General features: G+C 40.2%; 1 protein-coding gene across 6 annotated transcripts in view; it reads left to right on the top strand.

The window, feature by feature from the left end:
- l1camb (L1 cell adhesion molecule, paralog b) overlaps positions 1-20,400 on the top strand; it is a 224,157-nt gene that overhangs the window by 135,728 nt on the left and 68,029 nt on the right. For all 6 annotated transcript variants that reach the window (XR_009656263.1, XM_060938619.1, XM_060938618.1 and 3 more), the window contains 5 exons: positions 10,229-10,398; positions 18,113-18,235; positions 18,371-18,541; positions 19,465-19,576; positions 19,773-19,957. Coding sequence is in view for 5 of the 6 variants with exons in the window: in XM_060938619.1 (XP_060794602.1) it covers positions 10,229-10,398; positions 18,113-18,235; positions 18,371-18,541; positions 19,465-19,576; positions 19,773-19,957 (761 nt within the window). In the remaining variant the exon portion in view is untranslated. The remainder of the gene's footprint in view (positions 1-10,228; positions 10,399-18,112; positions 18,236-18,370; positions 18,542-19,464; positions 19,577-19,772; positions 19,958-20,400) is intronic.

The following is a 20,400-nucleotide window of genomic DNA, read 5'->3' as shown; positions in this document are numbered from 1 at the left end:
TGTGTTTAGAGGGTTAAGTGTGTTTATAGGGCTGTGTTTATAGGGTTAAGTATGTTTATAGAGCTGTGTTTATAGGGTTAAGTGTGTTTATAGAGCTGTGTTTATAGGGTTAAGTGTGTTTATAGGGCTGTGTTTATTGGGTTAAGTGTGTTTATAGAGCTGTGTTTATAGGGTTAAGTGTATTTATATACCTGTGTTTATAGGGTTAAGTGTGTTTATATGGTTAGTGTGTTTATAGAGCTGTGTTTATAGGGTTAAGTGTGGTATATGCCTCTGTTTATAGGGTTGTGTGTTTATATACCTGTATTTATAGGGTTATGTGTATAGGGTTAAGTGTATTTATATACCTGTGTTTATAGGGTTAAGTGTGTTTATAGAGCTGTGTTTATAGGGTTAAGTATGTTTATAGGGCTGTGTTTATAGGGTTAAGTGTGTTTATAGGGCTGTGTTTATAGGGTTAAGTGTGTTTATAGGGCTGTGTTTATAGGGTTAAGTGTGTTTATAGGGCTGTGTTTATATGGTTAAGTGTGTTTATATACCTGTGTTTATAGGGTTAAGTGTGTTTATAGGGCTGTGTTTATAGGGTTAAGTGTGTTTATAGAGCTGTGTTTATAGGGTTAAGTGTGTTTATAGAGCTGTGTTTATAGGGTTAAGTGTGTTTATAGGGCTGTGTTTATAGGGTTAAGTGTGTTTATAGGGCTGTGTTTATATGGTTAAGTGTGTTTATATACCTGTGTTTATAGGGTTAAGTGTGTTTATAGGGCTGTGTTTATAGGGTTAAGTGTGTTTATAGAGCTGTGTTTATAGGGTTAAGTGTGTTTATAGAGCTGTGTTTATAGGGTTAAGTGTGTTTATATACCTGTGTTTATAGGGTTAAGTGTGTTTATAGGGCTGTGTTTATAGGGTTAAGTGTATTTATATACCTGTGTTTATAGGGTTAAGTGTGTTTATAGGGCTGTGTTTATAGGGTTAAGTGAGTTTATAGGGCTGTGTTTATAGGGTTATGTTTATAGAGCTGTGTTTATAGGGTTAAGTGTGTCTATAGAGCTGTGTTTATAGGGTTAAGTGTATTATATACCTGTGTTTATAGGGTTAAGTGTGTTTATAGGGCTGTGTTTATAGGGTTAAGTGTGTTTATAGGGCTGTGTTTATAGGGTTAAGTGTGTTTATAGAGCTGTGTTTATAGTTTTAAGTGTGTTTATAGGGCTGTGTTTATAGGGTTAAGTGTGTTTATAGGGCTGTGTTTATAGGGTTAAGTGTGTTTATAGGGCTGTGTTTATAGGGTTAAGTTTGTTTATAGAGCTGTGTTTATAGGGTTAAGTGTGTTTATAGGGCTGTGTTTATAGGGTTAAGTGTGTTTATAGAGCTGTGTTTATAGGGTTAAGTGTGTTTATAGGGCTGTGTTTAGAGGGTTAAGTGTATTTATATACCTGTGTTTATAGGGTTAAGTGTGTTTATAGGGCTGTGTTTATAGGGCTGTGTTTATAGGGTTAAGTGTATTTATATACCTGTGTTTATAGGGTTAAGTGTGTTTATAGGGCTGTGTTTATAGGGTTAAGTGTGTTTATAGGGCTGTGTTTATAGGGTTATGTTTATAGAGCTGTGTTTATAGGGTTAAGTGTATTATATACCTGTGTTTATAGGGTTAAGTGTGTTTATAGGGCTGTGTTTATAGGGTTAAGTGTGTTTATAGGGCTGTGTTTATAGGGTTAAGTGTGTTTATAGAGCTGTGTTTATAGGGTTAAGTGTGTTTATAGGGCTGTGTTTATAGGGTTAAGTGTGTTTATAGGGCTGTGTTTATAGGGTTAAGTGTGTTTATAGAGCTGTGTTTAGAGGGTTAAGTGTGTTTATAGGGCTGTGTTTATAGGGTTAAGTATGTTTATAGAGCTGTGTTTATAGGGTTAAGTGTGTTTATAGAGCTGTGTTTATAGGGTTAAGTGTGTTTATAGGGCTGTGTTTATTGGGTTAAGTGTGTTTATAGAGCTGTGTTTATAGGGTTAAGTGTATTTATATACCTGTGTTTATAGGGTTAAGTGTGTTTATAGGGCTGTGTTTATAGGGTTAAGTGTCTTTATAGAGCTGTGTTTATAGGGTTAAGTGTGTTTATAGGGCTGTGTTTATAGGGTTAAGTGTGTTTATAGAGCTGTGTTTATAGGGTTAAGTGTGTTTATAGGGCTGTGTTTATAGGGTTAAGTGTATTTATATACCTGTGTTTATAGGGTTAAGTGTGTTTATAGGGCTGTGTTTATAGGGTTAAGTGTGTTTATAGAGCTGTGTTTATAGGGTTAAGTGTGTTTATAGGGGTGTGTTTATAGGGCTGTGTTTATAGGGTTAAGTGTGTTTCCATAGCTGTATTCATAGGGTTAAGTGTGTTTATATGGTTAGTGTGTTTATACAGCTGTGTTTATAGGGTTAAGTGTGGTATATGCCTCTGTTTATAGGGTTGTGTGTTTATATACCTGTATTTATAGGATTATGTGTATAGGGTTAAGTGTATTTATATACCTGTGTTTATAGGGTTAAGTGTGTTTATAGAGCTGTGTTTATAGGGTTAAGTATGTTTATAGGGCTGTGTTTATAGGGTTAAGTGTGTTTATAGGGCTGTGTTTATAGGGTTAAGTGTGTTTATAGGGCTGTGTTTATAGGGTTAAGTGTGTTTATAGGGCTGTGTTTATATGGTTAAGTGTGTTTATATACCTGTGTTTATAGGGTTAAGTGTGTTTATAGGGCTGTGTTTATAGGGTTAAGTGTGTTTATAGAGCTGTGTTTATAGGGTTAAGTGTGTTTATAGAGCTGTGTTTATAGGGTTAAGTGTGTTTATAGGGCTGTGTTTATAGGGTTAAGTGTGTTTATAGGGCTGTGTTTATATGGTTAAGTGTGTTTATATACCTGTGTTTATAGGGTTAAGTGTGTTTATAGGGCTGTGTTTATAGGGTTAAGTGTGTTTATAGGGCTGTGTTTATAGGGTTAAGTGTGTTTATAGAGCTGTGTTTATAGGGTTAAGTGTGTTTATATACCTGTGTTTATAGGGTTGTGTTTATAGGGCTGTGTTTATAGGGTTAAGTGTATTTATATACCTGTGTTTATAGGGTTAAGTGTGTTTATAGGGCTGTGTTTATAGGGTTAAGTGAGTTTATAGGGCTGTGTTTATAGGGTTATGTTTATAGAGCTGTGTTTATAGGGTTAAGTGTATTTATATACCTGTGTTTATAGGGTTAAGTGTGTTTATAGGGCTGTGTTTATAGGGTTAAGTGAGTTTATAGGGCTGTGTTTATAGGGTTATGTTTATAGAGCTGTGTTTAGAGGGTTAAGTGTATTTATATACCTGTGTTTATAGGGTTAAGTGTGTTTATAGGGCTGTGTTTATAGGGCTGTGTTTATAGGGTTAAGTGTATTTATATACCTGTGTTTATAGGGTTAAGTGTGTTTATAGGGCTGTGTTTATAGGGTTAAGTGTGTTTATAGGGCTGTGTTTATAGGGTTATGTTTATAGAGCTGTGTTTATAGGGTTAAGTGTATTATATACCTGTGTTTATAGGGTTAAGTGTGTTTATAGGGCTGTGTTTATAGGGTTAAGTGTGTTTATAGGGCTGTGTTTATAGGGTTAAGTGTGTTTATAGAGCTGTGTTTATAGGGTTAAGTGTGTTTATAGGGCTGTTTATAGGGTTAAGTGTGTTTATATGGCTGTGTTTATAGGGTTAAGTGTGTTTATAGAGCTGTGTTTAGAGGGTTAAGTGTGTTTATAGGGCTGTGTTTATAGGGTTAAGTGTGTTTATAGAGCTGTGTTTATAGGGTTAAGTGTGTTTATAGAGCTGTGTTTATAGGGTTAAGTGTGTTTATAGGGCTGTGTTTATAGGGTTAAGTGTGTTTATAGAGCTGTGTTTATAGGGTTAAGTGTATTTATATACCTGTGTTTATAGGGTTAAGTGTGTTTATAGGGCTGTGTTTATAGGGTTAAGTGTGTTTATAGAGCTGTGTTTATAGGGTTAAGTGTGTTTATAGGGCTGTGTTTATAGGGTTAAGTGTGTTTATAGGGCTGTGTTTATAGGGTTAAGTGTGTTTATAGAGCTGTGTTTAGAGGGTTAAGTGTGTTTATAGGGCTGTGTTTATAGGGTTAAGTGTGTTTATAGAGCTGTGTTTATAGGGTTAAGTGTGTTTATAGAGCTGTGTTTATAGGGTTAAGTGTGTTTATAGGGCTGTGTTTATAGGGTTAAGTGTGTTTATAGATCTGTGTTTATAGGGTTAAGTGTATTTATATACCTGTGTTTATAGGGTTAAGTGTGTTTATAGGGCTGTGTTTATAGGGTTAAGTGTGTTTATAGAGCTGTGTTTATAGGGTTAAGTGTGTTTATATGGCTGTGTTTATAGGGTTAAGTGTGTTTATAGGGCTGTGTTTATAGGGTTAAGTGTGTTTATAGAGCTGTGTTTATAGGGTTAAGTGTGTTTATAGGGCTGTGTTTATAGGGTTAAGTGTATTTATATACCTGTGTTTATAGGGTTAAGTGTGTTTATAGGGCTGTGTTTATAGGGTTAAGTGTGTTTATAGAGCTGTGTTTATAGGGTTAAGTGTGTTTATAGGGCTGTGTTTATAGGGTTAAGTGTGTTTATAGAGCTGTGTTTATAGGGTTAAGTGTGTTTATAGGGCTGTGTTTAGAGGGTTAAGTGTATTTATATACCTGTGTTTATAGGGTTAAGTGTGTTTATAGGGCTGTGTTTATAGCGCTGTGTTTAGAGGGTTAAGTGTATTTATATACCTGTGTTTATAGGGCTGTGTTTATAGGGCTGTGTTTATAGGGTTAAGTGTATTTATATACCTGTGTTTATAGGGTTAAGTGTGTTTATAGGGCTGTGTTTATAGGGTTAAGTGTGTTTATAGGGCTGTGTTTATAGGGTTATGTTTATAGAGCTGTGTTTATAGGGTTAAGTGTATTATATACCTGTGTTTATAGGGTTAAGTGTGTTTATAGGGCTGTGTTTATAGGGTTAAGTGTGTTTATAGGGCTGTGTTTATAGGGTTAAGTGTGTTTATAGAGCTGTGTTTATCGGGTTAAGTGTGTTTATAGAGCTGTGTTTATAGGGTTAAGTGTGTTTATAGGGCTGTGTTTATAGGGTTAAGTGTGTTTATAGAGCTGTGTTTATAGGGTTAAGTGTGTTTATAGGGCTGTGTTTAGAGGGTTAAGTGTGTTTATAGAGCTGTGTTTATAGGGTTAAGTGTGTTTATAGAGCTGTGTTTATAGGGTTAAGTGTGTTTATAGGGCTGTGTTTATAGGGTTAAGTGTGTTTATAGAGCTGTGTTTATAGGGTTAAGTGTATTTATATACCTGTGTTTATAGGGTTAAGTGTGTTTATAGGGCTGTGTTTATAGGGTTAAGTGTGTTTATAGAGCTGTGTTTATAGGGTTAAGTGTGTTTATAGGGCTGTGTTTATAGGGTTATGTTTATAGAGCTGTGTTTATAGGGTTAAGTGTATTATATACCTGTGTTTATAGGGTTAAGTGTGTTTATAGGGCTGTGTTTATAGGGTTAAGTGTGTTTATAGGGCTGTGTTTATAGGGTTAAGTGTGTTTATAGAGCTGTGTTTATAGGGTTAAGTGTGTTTATAGGGCTGTGTTTATAGGGTTGTGTGTTTATAGGGCTGTGTTTATAGGGTTAAGTGTGTTTATAGAGCTGTGTTTAGAGGGTTAAGTGTGTTTATAGGGCTGTGTTTATAGGGTTAAGTGTGTTTATAGAGCTGTGTTTATAGGGTTAAGTGTGTTTATAGAGCTGTGTTTATAGGGTTAAGTGTGTTTATAGGGCTGTGTTTATAGGGTTAAGTGTGTTTATAGAGCTGTGTTTATAGGGTTAAGTGTATTTATATACCTGTTTTTATAGGGTTAAGTGTGTTTATAGGGCTGTGTTTATAGGGTTAAGTGTGTTTATAGAGCTGTGTTTATAGGGTTAAGTGTGTTTATAGGGCTGTGTTTATAGGGTTAAGTGTGTTTATAGGGCTGTGTTTATAGGGTTAAGTGTGTTTATAGAGCTGTGTTTATAGGGTTAAGTGTGTTTATAGGGCTGTGTTTATAGGGTTAAGTGTATTTATATACCTGTGTTTATAGGGTTAAGTGTGTTTATAGGGCTGTGTTTATAGGGTTAAGTGTGTTTATAGAGCTGTGTTTATAGGGTTAAGTGTGTTTATAGGGCTGTGTTTATAGGGTTAAGTGTGTTTTCAGGGTTACAGTGGTGCTTGAAAGTTTGTGAACCCTTTAGAGTTTTCTATATTTCTGCATAAATATGACCTAAAACATCAGATTTTCACACAAGTCCTAAAAGTAGATAAAGAGAACCCAGTTAAACAAATGAGACAAAAATATTATACTTGGTCATTTATTTATTGAGGAAAATGATCCAATATTACATATCTGTGAGTGGCAAAAGTATGTGAACCTCTAGGATTAGCAGTTAATTTGAAGGTGAAATTAGAGTCAGGTGTTTTCAATCAGTGGGATGACAATCAGGTGTGAGTGGGCACCCTGTTTTATTTAAAGAACAGGGATCTATCAAAGTCTGATCTTCACAACACATGTTTGTGGAAGTGCATCATGACACGAACAAAGGAGATTTCTGAGGACCTCAGAAAAAGTGTTGTTGATGCTCATCAGGCTGGAAAAAGTTACAAAACCATCTCTAAAGAGTTTGGACTCCACCAATCCACAGTCAGACAGATTGTGTACAAATGGAGGAAATTCAAGACCATTGTCACCCTCCCCAGGAGTGGTCGACCAACAAAGATCACTCCAAGAGCAAGGCGTGTAATAGTTTGTGAGGTCACAAAGGACCCCAAGGTCATGTCTAAGCAACTGAAGGCCTCTCTCACATTGGTTAATGTTCATGAGTCCACCATCAGGAGAACACTGAACAACAATGGTGTGCATGGCAGGGTTGCAAGGAGAAAGCCACTGCTCTCCAAAAAGAACATTTCTGCTCGTCTGCAGTTTGCTAAAGATCACGTGGACAAGCCAGAAGGCTATTGGAAAAATGTTTTGTGGACAGATGAGACCAAAATAGAACTTTTTGGTTTAAATGAGAAGCGTTATGTTTGGAGAAAGGAAAACACTGCATTCCAGCATAAGAACCTTATCCCATCTGTGAAACATGGTGGTGGTAGTATCATGGTTTGGGCCTGTTTTGCTGCATCTGGGCCAGGACGGCTTGCCATCATTAATGGAACAATGAATTCTGAATTATACCAGCGAATTCTAAAGGAAAATGTCAGGACATCTGTCCATGAACTGAATCTCAAGAGAAGGTGGGTCATGCAGCAAGACAACGACCCTAAGCACACAAGTCGTTCTACCAAAGAATGGTTAAAGAAGAATAAAGTGAATGTTTTGGAATGGCCAAGTCAAAGTCCTGACCTTAATCCAATGGAAATGTTGTGGAAGGACCTGAAGCGAGCAGTTCATGTGAGGAAACCCACCAACATCCCAGAGTTGAAGCTGTTCTGTACGGAGGAACGGGCTAAAATTCCTCCAAGCCGGTGTGCAGGACTGATCAACAGTTACCGCAAACGTTTAGTTGCAGTTATTGCTGCACAAGGGGGTCACACCAGATACTGAAAGCAAAGGTTCACATACTTTTGCCACTCACAGATATGTAATATTGGATCATTTTCCTCAATAAATAAATGACCAAGTATAATATTTTTGTCTCATTTGTTTAACTGGGTTCTCTTTATCTACTTTTAGGACTTGTGTGAAAATCTGATGATGTTTTAGGTCATATTTATGCAGAAATATAGAAAATTCTAAAGGGTTCACAAACTTTCAAGCACCACTGTAAATGTGTTTTTAGGGTTAAGTGTATTTATAGGCAGTAAAATAGAACTTTTGAATGTTTATAAATTATCTTTCTGAGAGAAGTCATTCAGAACAACGTAAAATCAATATAAACACGCAGCACAGACAATAAACTCTATTTATTCCAAAGAGACGTCAGCCTGAGAACATGGCATCTTCTCTTCTCTTCTCTTCTCTTCTCTTCTCTTCTCTTCTCTTCTCCCTCATTCTCACTTCTTCTACTTTCTTCTCTTTTCCATTTCTTCTAATCGAGTCTCTCCTCGCTCTCTTTTCTTGTCTTCTTCTCTCATGCCTTCATTTCTCTTCTCTTATTTCTACCTTTTTCTCCTTTCTTTTCTGCTCTTCTTTTTCCATTTCTCCTGCTCTCTTCTCTTCCCCATCCACCTCACTTCTTCTACTTTCATCTCTTCTCTTTTCTTCTCCTCTGTTCTCTTCTAATTTCTTCTCTTCTCTTTTCTTCTCCTTGTCTCTTTTCCTTTCTTCTCTTCTCTTCCCAGCTACACTACTCTCAGAGCTGCTGTTATTTAAAAAAAAATCAGGCCAATCAGAATGAAGAGATCTGCAGTGACAGAAATATCAACAACGCCAACTATTTATTTCTGTTAGTGTAATTAAGATAAAGTTCCTTTGAATAAAAGCATCTGTCAAACAGAACAAATTTACTGTATTTCAGCTGCTGCCTGTAATGCAGCTAAAAGCTTTGACTCAGGCTTCAAGATGAAGTAGATTCGTATAAAAATGTCTGCGCGTACAAATGACCGCTGGGAAGCTTTTCAGTCGGAATCCAGATGCTTTATTTACTGCTGACATCTCCTCTCGTTCCTCTGAATTTCCATATCTGAGGAAGCCAAGCCAAAAGCCTGCGTGGAAGGCTGTTTATTAAATTAAACAATCGGTATTAATCTGAATTTACTCCTCTGAACCTCCTAACCTCCAGCCTTCCAGCCACACTGATGAGAACTTTATAGCTGCAGATCATTTCCGTCAAACAGATACACTATTGTGTGTTGTGTGAACTCAGGTCACTCATGCCTTTCCGGTTTCATGCCATTTCATGAAAAGCTTTCTTTGAAAAGTTTGTTTCTGTGGTGTTTCACAAGCGTTCTGAAGCTTGTACTACTTAAAAATCAACCTCCATCGTAGATGTTCTCAAATTCCACCACCATTTAACAAATCATTACACACTCATGTCAGTTTAAGCAGCATTGTTGAGTCTCAAACCAACTCTCAGACGTGGTGAACTAATGAACTGAGCTGGTTCTATTTCCAAAAATGTACACAAATTAGCTATTTAAACCACAGTGGTGCTAACAGGAACTGGCAGGAGAAAATGGTGGTGGTGGTGATGGTGGGTGGGGACAGAAATTGAGAAAATATCTTGAATATTCAGGATTTAAGATTCTTCACTTTTCCTAGGTTTCTAGCTCACTGTTTAAATTTAGATCTAACAATATTCTCATATTGACCATGCTAATTCCTTTGTACACAAAGTCAGATTTATTTTGAATGTACACTATCATTAAATCAAAAGTAAACATATTCAGAATATATACATTTAGGCAATTTCTAAAAGCAGAACTCCTGATGAGTTTATGAGCAAAATATTTGTAAGGGCACAAAACCAACCTGAAAAGAATAATAATATTATAGCACCATGAACGAACTAGGCGGCACAGTGGTGTAGTGGTTAGCGCTGTCGCCTCATAGCAAGAAGGTCCGGGTTCGAGCCCCGTGGCCAGCGAGGGCCTTTCTGTGCGGAGTTTGCATGTTCTCCCCGTGTCCGCGTGGGTTTCCTCCAGGTGCTCCGGTTTCCCCCACAGTCCAAAGACATGCAGGTTAGGTTAACTGGTGACTCTAAATTGAGCGTAGGTGTGAATGTGAGTGTGAATGGTTGTCTGTGTCTATGTGTCAGCCCTGTGATGACCTGGCGACTTGTCCAGGGTGAACCCCGCCTTTCACCTGTAGTCAGCTGGGATAGGCTCCAGATTGCCTGCGACACTGGGAGAACATGCAAACTCCACACAGAAAGGCCCTCGCCGGTCACTGGGCTCAAACCCAGGACCTTCTTACTGTGAGGTGACAGTGCTAACCACTACACCACCATGCTGCCTAGTTCGTTCATGGTGCTATAATAATATTATTCTTTTCAGGTTGGTTTTGTGCCCTTACAAATATTTTGCTCATAAACTCATCAGGAGCTCCGCTTTTAGAAATTGCCTAAATGTATATATTATTACCTGGACATTATTAATCTGAAGGCTATCAGCTATGCATACCTGTTAGCTGCATATTAGCAAAGCTAAAGAAGTAAACTGAAGACATATCAAGAAGCGATAAGGACAGTTCTTGGTAGTGAACTCATTCCCCTTCTACCCTCTCTGACCTTGTGTCCAGTATTCGATGGGTGAAAGATGGCATACTGTTCAAGGAGGAAATGAATGAGTCGGAAATTCTTACAGCTGACTTCAGTGAAGACCTGAAATTTTACCACGGGGCATATCGCTGCTATGCGTCAAACGAGCTCGGGACGGCTGAATCAAGTGTGATAAATCTCATCACTGAGCGTGAGTTTATCTTTTTCTCAACTTCTTTTTCTCCTTCACACAAGCCTCTTTGTACCTGTTAGCAAGATCTGACTAGCATTTTATACACACACTTTTCCTCTGTTATTTATTCAGCTTAATTCAATCTTTAATTTAGAAACCTGTGTCTTTCAAACACATTGGCGGTCAGGCTCTCTCTCTCTCTCTCTCTCTCTCTCTCCTGATCGGTTTCCCACTGGATTACTCCTCAATATCAATCAGATCACTTTTATAGGGATGTTCTCTCGCTCTCACTGTTTCTGATGAAGGATTCAGCAACATTTTCCCTCTGCTAGTTTTGATGTTCTGATTCACAGGGGACTTTGAAATGAGTTTTTAGAGCTTTGCCTACTTATTTTTTTTTTCAAATCAAACTGATTCCTGTAAATAAATAACTATTTTAGAATATAACTGGAGTTGTTTTGATGAAAAATATTGAGATCTTAGTGGTCGGAATGAGATTTAAAAAAAAATGGAAGTCAGAAACATGAGTGTTGATTTCAGTTGAGTTAATGTGAATTGTTTATTGGATGTGGATCAGACAGTTTTTTCAAGGTTCACCTTGAAAGCTGTGAATATTAATCAAAATAATCATTTATATTCTTTTATATAAACACTGATAGGCCCTACTGAGAAATACAAAGACCCACAGAGCACAGAGAGGGGATTAGAAATAATCTTTTATTACTTTTTTTGTTGTGTACTGATTTAACATTTTACCTAATTAGCATAATTAATACTAATTAAATACTCATTTGCAAAATTTGTTTTTACTAATTTTTAAAACTTTGTATTCAGTATGCAACCATCTCTGTTCCTGCTAATTTCCATGTAAATATCTTGAAAAATAGAAAAGTAATGAAGAAAAAACATTTGATCTCATTGGTTAATGAGGCCCATTTTGGACCATGTGACCCTCATACAGAATATTACGGCAGTTTTCTAAAAATTAAGCCATTTTTCAATCTTTGATTTGTAATATCTCAAGAATGGATAAACTTATTTTAATTCTGTAAACAGTTTGTTGCTCTGAATTCGATTCTGAATTCAATGAGAGCAGTTTCAAGCAATTTGGAGTGAATTTGAATTTTCACCTGATATGCCTATTTATCGCTGCATGTGACAACAGGAACTTGCTTCATGGATGTTTCACAGCATTAAATTTAGCAATAAATTGATAAAAATTACATGGTTTTGTGTCATAGATTTTTTTAATTGAAAAATTACTGTGGTATAAGAGGAACAAAACATTCCCATCACTGATTATGTTCCTATAATAGCACACCTGAAAGTGTTTCATTTCTTACCTATGATGTTTATATGTATGAAATTTAACATTCTAAATGTTATTTCATATGACACACCCACACAGCTGGATGTTATTTCATATGACACAGATGGATGTCATTTCTCTTTACTCAGTTGAGGGGTTCTTGGTATAATACAGATTACTAGAGTTGTCTAATAGGGCTGTTTACTGTATTTTTATTATTTACTATTTACTTTTTGATGATGATGATGATGATGATGATAATCATCATCATCATTGTGTGGCCTTGGCCAATAGACTACACACAATGACCTGCCAGCGGTCAGGGTCTCCCATGGCAGTGCCCAGTTCAGTGAGGTTAATCTCACTGTCCCTCGCAATGGCCTGGGGCTAGGTAAGGCAACCCCTACCAGCTCATTTCCAGACAAGGAGCATGGAAAATAGCTCCTCCTTGGCACGGAAGCAATGGCCCACAAACTGTGCATGTCACTGACTCAGATGGATGCTTAGCCTTGACAGGGTACCATAGACTTGGTCCAAGGTGGGGTGGGACCTCCAGGACAAACCCTGAATCCTGTGGAGCAAGTTGATGTAGCAATCGTCAATGTATTTATGGAGGTGTGCACTGAAGTTCTAGTTCTCTGAGCTGTACATTAGGATTGGTTCAATGGTGGACTTGAAGAGGTTGAATTTCAATGAGTTTAGCAGGTTGGAGAGCCAAATGCTGTCCATTTTATTCCAGGCTTTCCAAGCTTGGTCTTTCCTAAGACCCTGGTCACAGTACACCTCGTGATGGGTTTGCAAATACTTGGCGATGAAAAATTGGTAGCATTGCCACCAATCATATGATGCATGGCAAATGTTCTCTGAGCTTTGTAAGTTGATTTTTGGTGTGTCTCCACCTCATTAGTGGCCAAAAATGTGAAAATTTTCAATGCATGCATTCAACTTTGGTGGTGAGGTTTTCATCACCTAACAAAGTGGCATCACCGAAGCTGGGGGAAGCATCATCACCAAACAACTCATTTTCATCATTAACCCATTGCAAAGCATCACGAGCTGTAGTATGACTACAGCCAAATGTGGAAGTCTTTCCAAGAGTCCATGATCCAAGAACCTAGTGTAAAAACTCTCTAACTTGTGCGAATAGAGGAACTGGAAGCAGGCTTCAGAACAGGTGTGTTCTTTTTATTTTTCACTTTTCAGTGACAACACATAAACATACCGTATACACACGGGTGATGGGTGACGCCACTCTCTCTCTCTCATTCCTGGCTGTCTGAAAGACACACAGAGACACAGGTTAATAGACAGCCAGTAATTTGACACAGGTTCTCCTCATCATATGTTACCTGCTAGTTCACCCTGCCTCCTCACCGTTCACACCCAATGCTCGACCACACCCCCACTGCCACATACTCCCACTGCCCGACTCAGGCCTGGGAGCCATCCAGCCTGCAGCTGACTCTGCCCCCTGGTGGGAGAGATAATCTGTGACCACCATCTGCACCCCCAGCCTGTGGACCACCTCAAATTTAAAGGACTGAAGGGCCAGATACCAACGAGTTGGCATCCTTCATGCAGTGGAGTCACTGAAGTGGGGCATGGTCAGAACAAAGGGTGAATGGGTGTCCTAGCAGGTAGTACTGGAGAGTGAGGACCACCCACTTGATGGCCAAACACTCCTCCTCTGTCGTGCTGTACTTTGACTCTCGCATGGAGAGCTTGTGGCTGATGTACAGCACTAGACATTCCTCCCCATCCACCACCTGGGACAAAATGGCCCCCAGCCCTCTGTCCAATGTGGCGGTCTATAAAGAAAAAAAAAAGGGAGGGAAAAGTCAGTAGAATGCAACAGCAGGCCCCCACACAAAAACTGCTTTTACCTGAGCAAAAGCCCAGTCACACAGCTCCATCCACTGGACCAGATCTGGTGCCCCCTTTTTAGTGAGGTTAGTCAGCGGGATGGTGACATCTGAAAAATTAGGCACAAACCACCTATAATATCCAGCCAACCCCAGGAACTGCCTCACCCTCTTTTTGCTCTTAGGTCTTGGCCAGATTGCAATGGCTGCAGTCTTATCAATTTGGAAACACACCTGCCCATGACCCAAGTGGAAGCGCAGATACTGTACTTCCACCTGTCCAATTGCATACTTCTTTGGATTTGCCTTTAACCCCATGCACCTCAGAACTGCCCTGAGATATTGTGAATGCTGCTCCCAGTCATTACTACAAATGATTGTCATCTAAGTAGGCCACCACATACATATTGTGGGGAGAGAGGATTCGGTTCATGAGGCGCTGAAATGTCGCTGGAGCCCCAAACAACCCAAAAGGAAGGGTGACAAATTGGTGTAAACCAAAAGGAGTGGAAAAGGTCATTTTCTCATGGGATAATGGAGTCAAGGAGATCTGCCAATATCCCTTTGTTAAATCCAGTGTCAAGTAAAAGTGAGTCGCGCCTAACTGATCAAGCAGTTCATCAATGCAAGGCATCGGATATGCATCAAATTTAGACACCACATTGACTTTTCTATAGTACACACAGAACAGGACCGACCCGTCGATCTTGGGAACCAAGACCACCATACTGCTCCAGTTGTTGTGTAACTCCTCAATTACATCTTAAGCACAGCCTGGAGTTCATTCCCAAACCACATTTTTCTTGTGTTCAAGGAGCCGATATGGGCGGCTGTGCACCACCACCCCGGTGGAGTCTTAATGTGGTGTTCTATGAGGTTAATGTGACCAGGGAGGGGTGAGAACACATCAGAGAATTCCTCCCGCAACCTAATCACCTATGCTCTCTGGGATGGTGAAAGGTGGTTTCCACAGGGGACTGAGGTGAATTAGGCTGCACTTTTTATACTTACCTCCTGTCCCAGCTCCGCTCTTTCCAGAACTACCATCGCCAGAGCCACAGGAACCTCCTCTCTCCATGGTTTCAGGAGATTGAGGTGGTAAGTTTGACGTGTCACCCCTATCTGGTCGTTTGACCTCATAGTCAACCTCCCCAATTTGCCGTGTGATCTCAAAGGGCCCTTGCCACTTGGTGAGCAATTTTGAACATGAAGTGGGCAGTAAAATGAGAAATTTATCTCCAGGTGCAAATTCTCTTAGCCACGCACCTCTGTTGTACAGGCGAGCTTGATATTCTTGGGCCTGTAGCAAATTCTCCTGGGTTATGTGACTCAGTGCATGGAGTTTTGCTCTCAGGTCAAGAACGTATTGAATTTCATTTTTGTTTTGAGAAGACCCTTCCTCCCAATTTTCTCTAATGAGGTCTAAGACACCCCAGAGCTTGCACCCATACAGCAATTCAAATGGGGAAAACCCGGTGGAGGCTTGTGGGACCTCGCGCACTGCAAACAACAGAGTCGAGCCACCTGTCCCAATTTTTAGCATCCCCCTGACCAAATTTAGGAATCATGTTCTTAAATGTTTGGTTAAAACATATGACCAGCCTGTCCATTTACAGATGATAAACACTAGTATGAATCAATTTAATCCCCAATAATTCATACAGTTCACACAGTGTGCGTGACATAAACATAGTTTCTTAATCAGTCAGGATTTCTTTTGGAATCCTGACCTGGGAGATAATGCAGAAGAGTGCCTCCACAACACTACATGCTGAGATATTGCAGAGAGGCACTACTTCCAGATATCATGTTGCATAATTCACTATGACTAATACAAAGCGATACCTGCATCCAGATCAATCTAATGGCCTGATGAGATCCATGCCAATTCTTTTGAAAGGGATCTCCATCAATGGCAATGGGCACAATGGTGCTTTTGGTGTGGCTGCTGGATTCACCAGCTGGCATTCGCTACATACCGCACACCATCTGCGGACACTGGCGCGAATCCGTGGTCAATAGAAATGGGCCATGAGACAATTTAGGGTTTTATCCTGCCCCAAGTGCCCAGCCATAGGTTTATGATGAGCCACATGGAATAAATGTTCCCTGCGGCTCTTCAGGACCAACAACTGTGTCATCTTTTCTTTAGTTTGAGTGTCCTGCATCATTCAATATAGCCTATCCTTAATAATACAAAGTACAGGAAGGGCAGTGCAATGTTAGGCTGGAGGGGTTGGCCATCAATTACTTTCACTTGGTCAAAAGCGTGTCTCAGAGACTCATCACACCCCTGCTCCAATGGGAAGTCCCCTAAGGAATTCCCCAGAGAGGGAGGAGGGCTCTCCCTACTCTCTGTGTCATCATGATGCAGTGCTGACGTAGACGGCACTGGGACCACCTCCCTAGTTAACGTTGCAGTGGGATTCCCCCATGACATACTACTGCAGGACCCACCCACTACGATCTGTTTCATTAATGTTTTAAACCCCAGCCAATCAGTTCCCAGGATCAGAGGGTGGGTGAGGCTCGGACTAACTGCTGCCTCCATGCCATACTTTTCTCCCCGGAAGTGAATAGTAATGGGCATAAGCAGATATTTTTGTATATCACCAAGCACACACTTAATCTTCATCAAAAGTGCATTTCCCAGTGCCCCACATTGAGTCAGGCTTTGATGTATGGAGGTCTGATTACAACCCAAATCCACAAAAGCCTGATATGTACCTCCTTGAATACTCACAGCTATGTGGTGCATCAGAGATGCGAATCAGTAGCCCCGCCTTCTTGCAGAAGCACTGATTCCCCATCTTCCCTCCACACTGACGGACCTGCCCTGGCTCACTCTTGGTTCTAGTGGGCATGGATGAGTTCACCTATGGAGAGAGAGAGGAGATTAACAGTGGCACAGACATAGAAAGAGAGGGGACAGAAGAAACATGAGGACAGACACGAGTGCAGGGAGTGGGTTTTGGGGGAATTGGCCCCTGTTTCCATGGGGATGGGGTAGGGGAGGGGCGAGGAGAGGGAGGGGTAGAAGGAGAAAATGAAAGTGCAAGAGAGGGCAGAGAAGTTGTAGCAGGGCCTGCTTCCAGAAACTCTGTCAGGTGATCCTCAGCCAGCCGGACTGCCTCCTCCAGTGACATTGTTCGGTGACACCAGATCCATGCTGACATCTCGCTCAGCAGCTGGACGACAAACTGCTCCTGTGTCACTCACTCAATGATGGACTCAACATCCCACTCACCAGTCAGCAGCCACTGTCAGCAAGTGTCCCAGAAATGGCCAGCCCACTTTGCCGTATGCCAGCAAGCAGAAGCGGTGGTGCTGCTCTTCTGGGCCGCAGCCGACCCACTGTAGGATAGCTCGCTTCAGGATGGGGTACTCCAGCATGTTGGTGGTTGGGAGCTGTCAAGCCGCAAGCTGGGCTTCCCTCAAGAGGAGCGGCAATAGACGAGCCACCCACTGTGAGGTTGGCCACAAGCTTGCCTCCGTGACACACTCGAACAGCTCGAGAAAGGCACTGGAATCATCCTTCGGTCCCATCTTGACCAGCTGAATGGGCATGCTGGCCGCAAGGATGATGGCTGGAGCACCTGTGGACTTGATCCAGCTCTGAATCACCTGCCGGTCTTCTGCTTGGACTTCAAGCAGAGCCTGAAAGCGCTGGCCCTGGTCTACTGCCAGCACAACGAGGGTGTGCTTCTGGCACTAAAGGTTGATGGCAAGCATTTGGAGGAGCTATCTGACTGGTTTGGACTCCATGGTGGCAATCGTTCCTCAATACTGGGTTTCAGCACCAGTGTAACAACTCTCTGACTTGTGGAAACAGAGGAACTGGAAGCAGGTTTCAGAGCAGGTGTGTTCTTTTTATTTTTAATTTTTCAGTGACAACACGTAAACATGTACACATGCACGCGGGATGATGATGCTCTCTCTCTCATTCTTGGCTGTATGAAAGACACACAGGGACACAGGTGAATAGACAGCCAGTAATTCGACACAGGTGCACCTCATCACATGTTACCTGCTGGTTCACCCTGCCTCCTCGCCATTCACAGTCAACACTCAACCACGCCCCCATTGCCATGCCTAAGTACTTGAAATCATCAACTTGTTTGATGAGCTCAAACTCATTAAGAAGGCATGAAATTCACAAACCAATTAGCTTTTGATGAGGCACAACTGTTAATTGAAAAGCGTTTCAGGTGACTACCTCATAAAGCTGGTTAAGATAATGACAATAATGTGCAAAGTGTCATCAAGGTAAACACTGGCTACTTTGAAGAATCTAAAATATCAAACATTTTGTTTTTGTATTTTGTTTTAAACACTTTTTTTTTGTTTACCACATAATTTCATATATGCTCCATATATTATATCATAGTTTTGATGCCTTCGGTATTGTTCTACAATGTGGAAAATAGTCAGAATATAGAGCAACCTATGAAAGAGTAGGCGTGTCCAAACGTTTGGCTGGTACTGTGTGTTTGTGTGTATATTTATGCTCTTAGCTAAAGCCAGAACAAATAACAAGCATATTTATATTTTACTCCTGCAGCCATTCCAGTCTCAGTGAAAGAGAAGAAAGTGGTGAAGTTTGCCAAGGAGGGTGACAGCGTGGTACTACAATGTAATTTTCCAAGCAGCTCAGTGAATGCTAACATCCACTGGATGGACAAGAGTGAGTCATTTGCTTCATTTGCTGCCTAACTGTTAAAATTACTAACCACCCTGATGTTCCAGAGCACATATTTAATTCTAGAGTTTAGCAAGTTTCACCATGCTAATATAACAGCCTTGTTGTGTTTCTCCTCAGAATTGATGCATATTAAACAAAGTGATCGCATCACCATTGGCCTGAATGGTTATCTGTACTTCGCCAATGTGCTGACCAGCAATACCAGAGATGATTACACCTGCTACACCCAGTACATCGAAGCCAGAACCATTTTATCCACAGAGCCTGTCTCTCTCATTGTTAATGCCTGTGAGTAACACTCCGATTACGCTTTTCATTACTTAAGAACTAAACAACTAAAACTTTAATTGTATTATTTTAACCTCAATTTGTAGCTAATTACAACCCCAATTCCAAAAAAGTTGGGACACCGTGTAAAACATAAATAAAAACAGACTGTGAAGACTGGTAAATCATGGAAACCCTATGTTTCATTGAAAATAGTATAAAGACAACATAGCAAATGTTGAAACTGAGAAATTTTATTATTTTTTGAAAAATATATGCTCATTTTGAATTTGATGTCAAAGCCAAACCACTTTCTGCACATATTAAAACTGCATGGCTCCATAATAAAAGAGTCCAGGTGCTAAACTGGCCAGCCTGCAGTCCAGACCTGTCTCCCATTTAAAATATTTGGCGGATTATGAAGCAGAAAATATGACAAAGGAGACCCCGAACTGTTGCACAACTTAAATTGTATATCAGGCAAGAATGGGGCAACATTTCTCTTTCAAAACTACAGCAATTGGTCTCCTCAGTTCCTAAACATTTACAGAGTGTTGATAAAAGTAGAGGTGATGGAACACAGTGGTAAACACGCCCCTGTCCCAACTTTTCTGAAACGTGTTGCTGACATCAAATTCAGAGTGAGCAAATATTTTCAAAGAACAATAAAATTTCTCAGTTTCAACATTTGTAATGTTGTCTTTGTACTATTTACAATGAAATATAGGGTTTCCATGATTTGCAAATTATTACATTCTGTTTTTATTTATCTTTTACACAGCGTCCCAACTTTTTGGAATTGGGGGTGTACAATAAACACTTAAGTGAAGGTTAAGCTTTTCATTTAAGTACAGTACTTTTTTTTTACTTCCCACTTATGCTTGAAGTTTATTTCAATGCAAAATGAATGACTAGTGCTTACATTGCTCCCTTTTCTTTTTAAGCCAATGAAGTGGTGAACAGACCACCTGGTCTCCACCAACCTAAGGGCACACACAGCCACTATTTTGCCCTCCGTGGCAAGACTCTCACCCTGGAGTGTATTCCTTTTGGCCTGTAAGTATGAAATCATACATTAGTAAATGTCATGCTAGGTATAAGCTGTAGGAAATGTAGCCTTCCTTCCTGTTCCTATCCTAATTTCCTCAAGAAAATATCAAAGATATGGAAGAAGCTGGCAAAAAGCAGCAAAGACCCAAACTCACAAATTTGCTCCTCTGTTTATTTATTCTTGGTGATTTTTGTGCACTAGACCGACTCCCTCGGTCACATGGGAAAGGAAGGATGCTCCACTTTCCTCCAGCCAAACCACTAAGGATCGTTTCGACCGGTGGCTGGTGTTCGATTCCATCTTGGAGACTGATGATGGAGAATATGCCTGCACAGCCTCTAATATAATGGGAAACGTAACACACTCCTACACGGTTATCGTAGAGGGTAATTACACACACACACACTTCCATACACACACTACAGGGGTTTTCATCCAACTCCATGAAAATTTTGAAATTTTGAATAAAAAATGCAAAAGGAAAGCTTGAAAATTCAAATATAACTCCTGAATATCATAATAAAAAAGTTTTTATGCTTGGTTAACATGAAAAACTTGGTCTACTGTAAAGTACCATGCCAGACTCAGGAGAAATCTGATACTGAAGTCCTAAATGTCAAACAAAACCCAAAAATAAATGTCGTTTGCTGATCACTGCAAGTGCCCTGATGTGCCCTCTGCATGTTTAAATTAAAAATAAAACTTTATAGGGCGGCACGGTGGTGTAGTGGTTAGCGCTGTCGCCTCACAGCAAGAAGGTCCTGGGTTCGAGCCCCGGGGCCGGCGAGGGCCTTTCTGTGTGGAGTTTGCATGTTCTCCCCGTGTCCGC

The sequence above is a fragment of the Neoarius graeffei genome, chromosome 13 (genome assembly GCF_027579695.1).
Source record: "Neoarius graeffei isolate fNeoGra1 chromosome 13, fNeoGra1.pri, whole genome shotgun sequence".
NCBI classification, from domain to species: Eukaryota; Metazoa; Chordata; class Actinopteri; order Siluriformes; family Ariidae; genus Neoarius; species Neoarius graeffei.
The sequence above is the reverse complement of the archived record's forward strand: the minus strand, read 5'-3'. Positions and strand labels throughout refer to the sequence as shown.